This window comes from Enoplosus armatus, chromosome 23, assembly GCF_043641665.1.
Source record: "Enoplosus armatus isolate fEnoArm2 chromosome 23, fEnoArm2.hap1, whole genome shotgun sequence".
NCBI lineage: Eukaryota > Metazoa > Chordata > Actinopteri > Centrarchiformes > Enoplosidae > Enoplosus > Enoplosus armatus.
Genome location: NC_092202.1, coordinates 6,973,890 through 6,986,508, shown reverse-complemented (window position 1 = coordinate 6,986,508; position 12,619 = coordinate 6,973,890). Strand labels below are relative to the sequence as shown.

At 41.2% G+C, this 12,619-nt stretch overlaps 1 protein-coding gene across 2 annotated transcripts in view; it reads right to left on the bottom strand.

The window, feature by feature from the left end:
- Positions 1-12,619, bottom strand: part of LOC139306169 (NACHT and WD repeat domain-containing protein 2) — a 42,060-nt gene that overhangs the window by 11,841 nt on the left and 17,600 nt on the right. For both annotated transcript variants that reach the window (XM_070930128.1, XM_070930129.1), the window contains one exon: positions 10,151-10,267. In XM_070930128.1, the coding sequence (XP_070786229.1) occupies positions 10,151-10,267 (117 nt within the window). The remainder of the gene's footprint in view (positions 1-10,150; positions 10,268-12,619) is intronic.

Genomic DNA, 12,619 nt, shown 5'->3' with positions numbered 1-12,619 from the left:
TAAAAGAGCAATTAAAGCATTAAAGCTTAGGCATGAGTAAGGGGTAAAGTCATCCCATTACACAGTTTTGATATGAAGAATAAGAAAAGGAAAATGTTGTCCTTGGGAAATATAGACATGTTTTCATTGAAGAAAAGAAGCCAAACTTCTCGAGTGTTAAACGTCTAAAACCGCGAAATTGTGATTTAAATTTGAAAAATATCTGATGAAACAAAAAGTAAACAAGTTTACAAATCTGATCAAACGTTGATGCTAGCTTTTGGTACTTGTCTGGTGCTACGGACACATTTTGGTCGGTACCACAAATGCACTGATGTTCAATACAGATCTCTTCTAATAAGTCATTGTTTACAGTAAGAAAAAGCTGATTTGTTCAGCTGCTGCATAGCAAATGTTTGAATGACACACTGTTATGTAAAACACACAGCCATGGCCAAATTTCATAATGCTCAGTAATCAGCAGTATTAAGAAAAATGAGCAGATTTGCTTTATATATAGAACAGATGGGAATGTTTTAAATGAAAGGAAATTAATGTGTTAATTAAAGGGAGGTATGTAGATTTGTGAGAATAGAATCTAAGACTGTGAAATTTGATTTAAGTGTGTTTCTGTGCTTTAAGGTAATGTTATTATCATCACAACCACTGCCATCATCATCTTATACACCAAAGCCAATATCGCCAATCGCTCTCTGCAATCTTATTAGTCAGAAACCAGAACACTCAACACAGTAGCTGCATAATTAGGCATCATCAAATTAAATAGTGGCCTTCTCATCCCACTATTATCTCCCACTCCACATGGCATATCTACTGTAAGCTCCAATGAGTCTCCATTCTTCCCCTCGGCATATATGCACATGCTTTTGAGTGGCAGCCGATTCAATACCGTCGGAAATGATCAGGGCCATTTCCTGGCATGCTCTTTGATGTGCTCTATCAGTCCCATTCGAGGACAATGGGAGCAAAATCACTGGAAATCCTCCACTGCATGACCAGCTGATCTTTACTCCTTGTGTCGTAATTCAGATGCAGCTAAAGCCTCGGGGCGAAAGACGCAGAGCGAGTGAGGGACAAGCCAAATGACTGTGAGCACCGATGAGCAGGAAAAAGCCACGTTGGTACGCTCACGGCAATGACGCTTCAAAGCCGTTCCATGTTGGACTCCTCGTTCCCTTGGCATTCACAGTGGGAACAGATGCAGAGAACAAGCAGAATCAGATGATGGCATGTGGCATGGTCTGTAGGACGGCCTACTCTCAAAACCCACAAATGCCTGTGGTAGATTCATTTACATTCGTGCAGTTTTGTAGCAATGTCGCAAAGGTTCATTTTGCAGCTTCTTTTGGATTTAGAAGATAGTTTTCCATGTATGGTATCAGTTGTTTTGGAGGAGGAGGTGTAATTTTCAAGGCTGGGTATTGCGTTTTGGATCCAAACCCATCATTTGCATTATATAAACATTTAGCTGACCCACTTATCCAGTGAAACAGCAGATTAAATGTATGTATCCTGCACCAGAGGTTGAAAAACAACAGTAAGAAAGATAAAAAAAATCCCCTGAATATTAAAGTTGCAATGAAACAAGAGGGTTAAAGGAAAAGTGATGCTAGGTAATGAGTAAATGAACCCTCCTGCGACTGGAACATTCGAGTACATTCAATAAAGCAAGAAACCTAATTAGGAAATAGCGCTAATTTAAGTACAGAACACGAGCCAAGCATCTCTATAAGACAGAAAATATACAAGTACCAAACAAAGGAAGAAAGGAAAGGGATTCCCTCTTGTGTGTAACTCTCTGTGCTCTCTTCCTGCCAAAACAAAGAGTTTAATAGATAAGTAGGGCAGGCTGCTCACTATCTTCAGTTGTGATTGACGGGAAAGGTCATGAGCTGCATTCAAGCACAAAATGTTTCAAGTGACAGATGCACGTTTTTTATCAGGGTACTAAGACATGATTAACTGCATTACTGTTTTAGATATTTGCTCTCCACAATACTAAAAGATCACGTTCAGTTTTGCTTTTCTCACCTCAAATGTGAAACCAACCAATGTTATGATAGGTAATGGATGTTTCCATGGAGGTCAATGGATGTTTCCATAATTAACCATTGTATAAGCCCTGCTCGTCCTTTATTAGTTACTGATGCCTTTACGGTGATAACATCGGCAGATACCATCAAAATTCATAGTAATTTTCTCATTTCTAGCAAGCAACCGTCAATTTTACAGGCTAGACAGCCTTTAGACAGAGGCTAAATGAATGCTATATCTGCCCTAGTTTGTATTTTGAAAGAGTATGTTTTCACTTTAAATGTTACAGGAGTTGAGGACTCGAGTAACATTGGCTGGTGTCACGTGAGTGTAAACTTCCCCCAAATCAAATAAAGAGCATGCTAATGTTAGCCTACACTCTGATATTGCAGCATACAGGACTGGCTACACAACACTGTTACATAACCTGTAAACCCACAAAATTTCCTACTGGCACTGTAAGTAACGCTGGGATAGTTAGCTGGACATGCTAACGTTAGCAGCTTACAATAGAGCAGACAAACACATTTTTAATCCATACTTTTGCTGTTGTGATTTTTGTTTTGGAAAAGCTTTTATGATTGACAGATCTGTTGTGCCTTCTTGTAGTTCCTGTTTCAGGAAGGGGGTTTAGCGAACTGTGAATTATTCACTTTTGAGGCTTATATTTAATGTATTGTATAGTGATATGAGTTCATCAGTGGGAATTGAACACATTGATCCTGCCATTTGTAATGTAATATTAAAATCTACATATTTTAGCTACAAACAAGTAACACTTGACTGCTTAGAGACACCTTAAATCATGTAAGGAGATTCTCACCCAGCAGGTCACCTCATCCAACCAATTTAGATGGCCCTCTATGACTCATGGTGCTGCAGTGATGTGTCAGTAGGCGATTGAGGCACTGGGCTGAACTACAGTAATGCTGAGAGAGAGAGAGACATAGTATGTGTGTGAGAGAGAGAGGGAGAGAGAGAGAGAGAGAGAGAGAGAGAGAGAGAGGGGAGGAGAGAGCAGAGAGAACAGTCACTCTCCAAGTTGCTGACAAAGTCTCTGTCAGCTTGCCTTGCGGTTATATAGCGGGATGAATGGAGTGTGTGTGTGTGTGAGGAGATGGAGATTGGGATAAAACCAACTGGTGTTTCCTATCAAAATGACAAAATCAGGTGTTCAAAATGCTAACACATCAGCAAACACATACATTCACACCACTCCACCCTTGTGTGTAATCTACTGTCACTTCTGTCACCCTCTCAACCCACCAAAGCCAAACTGTAAGAAATGTCCAAATATTTCCCGGGTGCCTTAGCCAGAGAGCAGGCCTGGAATGAGGCCATCAAAAGTGGATTAGAGCATGGCAGCTGACAAGCAAGAACTCCACTCCTCTGAGCGTGTGCGTCCATGTGTGGTATACATGTACAGTATGTGGGTGGGGACAGAGGGGTGGTAGTAGTTCTTATTACGCTTCAGCAGTCGCAGGTGCAAGAAACAAAGGAGGCTAAAGTGACAATAGCAAAGCAGATAAGGGGCCAAATACAATTCCAGTTTTAGCCGCACTCCTCTGCCTCCCTCCCTCCTCTGGTTTTTTCATCCTTGGAAGGGGTTATATACTCTGGCTAAGTGCACTTTATCTGATGAGCCAGCTGGGAGAGGCGACTAAGACACAGCTACAGTATGAATCAACAAATCAATCACTCACGCGGCCAATCAATCAATGAAACACACAGTCAACTGTTCTGATATTTGCTGCATAAGCGTTGGCACTGCAGAGGAGGGGAAATGGCTCTAAAAAGAAACAGATGATCTGATCAAATAAATATTTAATTTTCAGTGACATGTGCACTCACTCACAGAGCAGTGTTTAACTCAGCTGTGAGCCTATTCCATACTAGCAGTAGCAGTTAGTATACAAGAAATCAATGTAGTAGACCAAACCCAACAGTGAATTGATCCTAACAAGTATTATTGTTGTCACCAAAGCCTGATATAGCTTATTCCTTTGAACCATAGATCTATATTGTCAGTGAGCCACACTGTTGCACTAGGTGACATGTTACGATGAACACGGGCACTGTTGTTTATTTTCAGTCCATCCCAAACGCAACATCTTGTTGCTGTAAACTAAATGTGTATTAAACCGCTGCTGAAAATAGTCCCTAAAAAGGACTCCTATTTACACAGACCTTTTTACCTGTTTACACGTTTGAGTAATGTTGTCTAAAACTTAGTGCCCAGCTGTTTTAGGAAAATGAATGAACCCATTTATAAAATGAAACTCCATATTTGTGGCCTGTTTTTAAAGATTTATATCTTCAGTAGGAACTAATGGGACTAACACAATGTTGGTTGGGATTTATTGATATATTATTATTATTTATTGAAGTATAAAATAGAATAACGTCAGCCTTATCCTTAAAAAAATGTATTTTTCCAAAGAAATACATACTTATTTTCCTGTTTTCCAAGATCTTCCAGTATCTGTCCCACCACCATACCTAATGTATTTTGCAGCCATGAGTAGCTCCTCTATTTTCTTTGTACATTTTAAGTGGAACAAGTCATAGTTGTGTACAATTCTTGCAGGTTTCCTTCTTTGCTGGAGTCTAGTCACCGATTATTTTCTTTGTGTATCAACTTCCACTGAAGATGAGAGGAAAACCAGCCAGTCCGGGCTATCACGTTAGCAGTTACATCATATTAACTGAATGGAGGAGAAGCAGAGAGAAAATAAGAGCTACAGTATTCTCAACTATCCTCTTACATGCAATAAACCTGCTACATGGCCTGGCAAGTAAGAAAATAAAGCAGAAAAACTGGATGAGTGGCTGCATGCTGTTTGCCGATACGCATCCTTGAGGCATTTATCAAGTTTTAGTTTTTCTTACATGAGGGAATTTGAGACTGTTGGAGAGCAGAAGACAGGAGAGTAAAGAAGAAGAAGAAGAAGAAGAAGACGAAGAAAAAAACAGACATGGCTCATTGTCATGCTTAATCTCCGGGTCAATGACACCATCACCATGCCAACCCCTGCTATCGCCATGGAAACCGGCTTTATTGCATCGACAGGTTAGAGAAAAGCCCCCCTCACCCAGGTGTGGTATGGTGTGTATTTTTGTGTGTGTGTGTGTGTGTGTTTAACAACCCTGTACTGCCACCTGTCTTGTGTTCAGCCGAGCCCTTTCAAAGACACTTGATGCAATTGACTCATAAAGAAAGACTGACATATCCAATAAATGACAGCTGACGCTCTGTCTTATGAACTGAGACATAAAAAGTCTAAATCTTGATAGTCACATGTGCCTGTTAAATTAAATGAATGAATGCATGTTGTTTTTATAGTTGTGATGGTCTGCCTTTACACGACAGTTAAAAACAGAAATACATGAAGGAGTTATGGAGGTTAGACTAGATATTATTATTATTATTTTGATTCTGGAGTACAGCAGAGCACTGAATGATTTGTAGAGGTGAATGAGGAGAGAGGTATTAAGAGGTTTCCAGTTGTTGCACAGATCCTCTGTGGCAGCTAGAAACACACCTACCCTACGCATGTCAATCCTGTTTCTGTTTCCTCTGTAGTGTTTCTAGGGAGCCTGTTATTTCCACTTTGAGCTGCCTTCCTCCCCTTTTCTCCCCTCCTCTCTTTATCTCTCCCCTTTTCTGCAATGGAAACACATCCCTCCTCTATTTTCTTTCAATAATCAATGCAGATGTAATTTTGCTTTTCAGAGATTTTCCTCTGCCTTCATCCTTTCTTCTGTTGATCCCTTTTTCCCCTCTGATCCGTGCACTGGGCTCTGTGACAGTTGTTGTGGGCTGCAGACCCCAGATCAGCTTCTCTTTGAAGTCTCCTCTTACTGCCATGTGGCTGTGTGTATACGTGTGCGTGTGTGTGTGTGTGTGTGTGTTTGGTGGGGGTGACACTTGGGCAGCAGCATTTGCGGTGGGCACCTTAGCGGGTGAAGGTGATGATAATGGTGTGTAGAAACCATGTCAAGAACTGAGTTTGAAACAAGAACAAGAAAGAAAATGAGAGAAATGAAAAGACTGAAAGCACAGAAGACAAAAGGATTTGCCTGAACAATTCAGACTCGCACAAACTTGCAGGCGCGGTTTGAAACCTACTGTATGTTGCTGCAGAAACAACAAGACCCTAAATTCTGGTGACGTTTCCCCGCCCTCACAAATATATCTAGGTCTACCACCCTGTAAAAATAAACAGCGGTACTCCGGAGATGGCCCAGACAACCCAGAACTGTCATAAAAGAGGATCCAAGTCCCTGATCAAAGGACCCGCCGCTGCCGCTCGGAGCTCCCCGGTCCTGGAAACGGGGCCGGCCGGCCTGTGTGGCAGCCCGACTGTAGGGACGGCAGCAGCTGGCTCTGACAAGTCTGAATGGGACTAAATTCTGTGGAGCTATTGTGGGCTCCTCGCCATAAAACCCTTCATTCACCACCGAGAGCGGACCATTAGAATATGCCATTAAAGATTTAACCAGCCAGATGAGGAGGACGCGCACTATGGATGCATGTGTGTGGGTGTGTAAAGTGTCTGTATCACCAAGAGTACACCCCAACTGATTCACAATGGCATGAATGCAAAGAAAATGCATGGGGTCAAGATGCTCTGTTTGTATGTGCCCATGTGGGTGTGTGTTTGAAACCGGGCGGATGAGAGCAAAGAGCTGTGTGTGTGTGTGTGTATGTGTGTGTGTGTGTGTGTGTGTGAGAGTGTGTGCTGAGTTTATGTGTGCCGTCTTGTGTGGTATTGCTCGGGGTCGATTGGGGTTAAGATGGTGAAATTGCAACAGAGACAGAGGGTGGCGAGGCTGATAGGAATGAATGAAATCAGTGCGGCATGTACAATACCACTGCAAACACAAAGCCGGCTGCACAAAAGGGGGAAAGTGTGTTGCTTCTTTTCAACTCTGATCTGGTCATTTTAGTCCAGTTTAGTCTGATTAATCTTACACAGTACAACCCAATATCACATACAATGTCTCAATAGGCTTTAGAGGCCCTGACATCAAATTTCACAAAGCGGTCTAAAACTTTAGCACAAAAAAGTAATCAGCAGAACAATCTTAAACTCTTAGACTGCCAACATTAAGTGCAGGAGTCAGTGCCAAAGACAATATTTGTTACAAATACTCCAATATTGTTGTAATATTAATGCCCACTGAGAAAGAAAGAGTGTGGACATACAGTAGAGTAGATGGAGAGGAGATGTGGCAAGAAATATTCTTCTTAACAATAAATATATATATATATACATATACATATATATATATGTATATGTATATATATACACATTTAATAGCCCGCAGTTCAGACAAACGATGAGTGCTGGTACACTCACATGACATACTCTAGTTGCTGCAACATATATCCAACGCACCCTTTGGTAGAGGGCGGTCTATTCAATCTGTCAGGGCCCTGCCTACTTTTCTGAGGTGCTACCACACTGATCACTTGCCAACTCTGCTGCAAACACTTGCTGCTAATATAGCATTTAATAAGGAAGTGATGTGTATTATTTGATACTAATCATAAAAGTAGTCTTTTAATAAAATGATATGCAGTACAAAGTTGCCACGTATGCAATGTCCCAGGTAAACAACTAGCTGACGTTGGGGCCCCGTACAGATAAGATTTATCATTGTTTGGACGTGGTCTACCTTGGTATGTGGGAGTTATGCTATAGAGGTCAAGGTATGTGAAAGGTCATTCTGAGAGGTCTCTTTTCCTTACCCTAGATGGGAAACAAAAGTGTACAGACTCGTGTGTTATAGTAGGACCCCATGTATGTCTAAATGTATAAAAGATGAGCTTGAACAGTGTTCGAGGCAGCAGTACTGATTCGGCTACGGGTGCTGGACAGGTCAAGATGCGCATGCCTGTTGATCCTGATCTTTGATGCAAATAAATGATATTATGTGAAAAGTCAGTATCAGCGGAGTTTCCTTCCATCATCGAATCATCGCCTACATCTGGGGAATGAAGAAGAAATTAACAACAGAAGCTAGCCTGTTAACGCTTTGATTGTGTGGCTTTAAGGCAGCTTCTACAGAAAATGAACTGTGTTTGTGCCGCAATGCCCGTGCTGCCATTGGTGTTCCCTGACTCTGTTGATCGGCTGCTTGTTATATCTGCAAGAGATGCCATTTCAAGCCAGGTGTGTGTTTTCCTATCTGTGGTGTCACTGCTTGGGACGGCCGCAACTCACAGCTTTACTTCAGCAAGGTAAGTCCCAACATTTCCTGATTTTGCTAACATATGTGAGCTGAGTTTTTAGCAACGATGCTGGCTGTTTTATTGCCTTTCTGCAGAGCTGCCTGTGGGTGATGAAATAGCTTTGCCTGCAACTATCTTCTGCTACAAAGCTGCCATCTACGTCTGTGTAGAATTTTCATTGGTATTTATTGTGAATTCATTTCTTGTGCTGAATTTTCTTAAGCCGTTATTTGCCATTTGTTGTGATGTTTTCTTGCTGTTGGTTTATACAGTGGAAAAATTTGAATACTCGTTTTCACAAAATAAGCTTCAGTCCATTTACTAACTTTTTCTGGAGCTTTCAACAGCTTTTCAACATCTTCATCAGCATCTGGAATTTTGTTTTAATTGTCATGGAGATGGCACAACTTATGTTGTAATAATTCACTCTACATCTAATGTGGTTATTGGCAAAGTGGAAGCCAAGATGCCTCATATCAACTCTGATGCACTTTGTTCCGTGTTAGTTCCAAAACAAAAACTGTGCAGCAGCCAAACAAATCAGCTTTTTTTAAACCCGTGGAAGAGTTGTGTGTTGGGGGGGTACTATACAATACTTACAATAACAATAAAAAATGTTACGATAAAAATACTGTAATAAAAATTTAAAAAGTTTTACCTGAATGTTGCTGGAAAAAGTCATTCGGGCCTGATATAAAAAGCATCACTCCACTGGAAATAAACTAGAATGAATCACTAAGATGCAGATGTTTTGCACTGAAAAGTGTGTTTCGTGTGTGAGAGAGAGAAAGTAAACAACAACTTGTGAATGAACGAGGCAGGAGGAAGCAGTGCATGCAGGGCAGGAGGAGAAGAAAATACAAAACTCAGACTGGGGAAGGAGATTAAGCTGGAGACCAGGGCTCCTGTCCTACCCATAATGCATTACCTCTCCCTGTGATCTCTCACCTCAATTTCAACCTCTAGAAATGGATCTGCTCCGTGTGAATAATTCACCATCAATTTCTCTTCCCGTCGTCTTCCTCTCTTAACTCCTGTCTTCATCCTTTTCCTTCCTTGCGCCTGACTTTTTTTTTTTATGTGGTCTAAAATTATCTAAAAAAGATCACTGAAATGTCAGCCGTAATTAAGCGTCATGCCACTCTCTCTCTGTCTCTCTCCTTGCAGAGGTCTTCACATAACTCATTCATACAAGCGTAATTTTAGACTTTGCATGGATTTTCAGCATTTCAAATATGCTTGCCAAACACACTTTCTGACACACTTTCTTGTCGCTTCGCCTCGCTTTTATACAGTGAACATATCACGGAGATCAGGTCACATGGATGCAAATATGTTTTTTACTGAAGAGACGAAGTTACTGGCATTTTCCTCACCCTAACAAACCCAATCAACTATTATCAAACAACTGTAGATGATAAAAAAGGATTCTACATCCACTGTCAAACAGAATAGACACACACATTGCTTGGACACGCACGTCCTGCATACAAAAGCTGCGACAAAAGGACTTCAAAAGCTCCTGTAAGTCCTGTCGTTCTAGTGTCATTTTTCAAATGCAGCCATGCCACTACTCGTAAAAATGCAGGTCTACAAGAAAAATATGATTTCACACTGCTATCAGATCTTCAAAAGCACAAATGCCTGGGAACAATCCAGTCTTAATGCCATATCAGAGCCATGTAATGAGATAGAGAAGGGATGGTGGGAAAAACTGAAGTGGACACTGATTTAAGAGATGTTCTGCTTCTTGCATAAAGTGCGGACACAGCGACGTGAACTTAGATAACATCCAAATAGACTACCACTAATAATAAATGATAATAAATAAAATCCACTATATTTCAAACTGTAATCTGTGTGGTATGTAATACTTACAACAAAACATGGCCCCGCTGAGGTCTTCAGACATTCCTCCAGGAGCTTCATTCGGAGTCGCTGCAGCTCAGGACTGTCCCACTCCTCCGGGTCCACGCCCCAGTACAGGTCCACCACCTGAAAACAAATAAACATGGGCCAAGAGTTATGTTACTGTGTTCTAATAAGAGCAAAAAGAAAATTAAATGTATTCAGTTTCCCCTGCGCCTCTTAATACAAAAGGTTTTCTTGTCCTTTGTGAAATATTTCCAATAAAGAAAAGCATAAATAGCACAACCACCTGCCTCAACTCACAAAAGAACAAGTGAGTTTTAGATTTAGAGGCTGCTGTTGCAGGAGAGCACTTTAAGATTCATTTTGAGCTTCTGCAAAACAGCCTGTTTTTACAGTAATTGCAAAATTTCCAAACATATTATTGTTTTATCAATCAAATACAGGGTGGTCAGTTTCCATGCACACACTGAAATATCATAAACTTAGTTGAGGAAGAAAAACATTTAGGCAGAGAAGTACTGTATTTAGGGGAATTTGTTTTGGGTTTTATAATTAAACAAAAGCGAAACAGCTCAAATGAGGATCAGTGGGCTTAAACCAACACATTACTGTTAGCACTGCACCACTCTGAGCATTAGAGAGCAGCAGGGAGGAGTGACTGAACACACACACACACACACACACACACACATGCCACAGAGGGGGTCACCCTCAACACATTCGTCACAAGTTTTGGCAGTTCAGGCGATATCTGTAAACACGGCACAGGGGGAATCTCCCACCGGAGGAGAGAAGTGTGAGGAAACGCCTGTAAACGCTGCTGCTGGATTGGGCTTGTCAGAGAGGACAACAAGCCCTCCTACCAGCAGCTTCCTGGGTCTCTGACAGTTTTTAGCTTGCTGGCTGGGGCCTGATATCTGGCTTATAATAAGATACATTATTCCTGATGGCCTTTGCTGCTTGGAGGTTCAGGTTTCAGTCCCCAAAATGCATAATGAGCATGATGGCATTATTCTTTCTTTTGTGGCTATCGATTCTGCTGGTCCGCGTCCCTGCTGGCAGTGTTTGAGGAGTAAAAAGTAGAAGGTAGAGCAGGTGGATGAGGTGAAGCCAAAGTGATTCAGCAGCAAGGGCTGCTGTCTTCCTTCATGCTCTGCTGCTCACCAGACTAGCTAGCGCAAATGAGTTTAGCCTGGCACAATGACTGACACATCCGCAGTGTGGCAGAGAACAGCAGTGACTGGCAGCCCTGTATAACCGCTCGGCACTGAAATTGAGAGTGTGGGACTTTACTTTGACAGTCTAGGAGATATTCGCCTCTCCCATTACTGGTGGGAGCAGCAGGAGGGCTGGAGACACCTCAACTCATCTGATTGTTGTTGTGCAGCTGTGTAACTGTGGAAGGAGACAGACTTCAACTAGCTGCATATTTCTTCCACAGCCTAGAGCTGCAACTAACAAATATTATATATTATATATTATCAATTATTTCAGTGGCTTGTCCACCTTTTTGCCTTGTAACACCTTAAAACAAAGCTAGCTGTGTAGCTGTGTCTAGTAGGTAGTGATTTTTATTTCCGTTAAAGATGGTTCATTAAAACCAAAGAGGAGGAAAAGCATAAAAAAATACATTTTCTTTGATTTTCTATCCTGTAAACCATCACAATCACAACCTCTTACAGCGTTTCCGAGCCAAATGTATTTTTTGTCTGATGAAAAGTCCAAAAATATCCAATTTATAATAGTAGGGTTGCAATGGGGATTCTGATCATCTATAAAATGTCAGAAAATAGTGAAAAACATCTGACATCTTCAAACTACTTCTTTTGTCCAACCAACAATCAAAAACCACATTCAGTTTGCTATCACATGAGACAAAGAAAAATAGGAATCACAAATGAAATCTGGCCCTTGGAAATGTTTGGCATTTTTTGTAAAATGACGTAAATGATTGGTTTATTATCAAAATAATACAATTTGTACAATTTCCCCCGGGGGATCAATAAAGTATTTCTGATTCTGAAAATAGTTGCTGAGTAATTTCTTTTTGTTTTAGCTCTAAATGATACATGATGATGAACAGAGACAAGTAGCACATCCTCACATTGCAGAAGCTGGAACCAGAGAATATCTTCTCTTTTTTTTGTAATAAATGACATAAGAGTGGATGTGGGATACAACTGAGCTGATTAAGTACAGTTACAAGCCCCTTTTCATTATTCTGAACCACCAAAGGCTTTTACTTTGGAAAAAACTCCCGTACTCACATGATAAGCACCCCTCACGTTGGCCTGTTGTGGAAAACTCATTGCTTAGCACATCATTCACTGTGTATCAGTGTCACTAATCTACTTCCAACTTCCAGCGCACATGTGTGGGAGACTACAATCGGCTCTGTGTTGACAAGGACCGGAGGGAGGGGGGAATGAAGTGAGATGAGTGCCCCCGATTACAATAAGTTTCTACTGGGTTTCA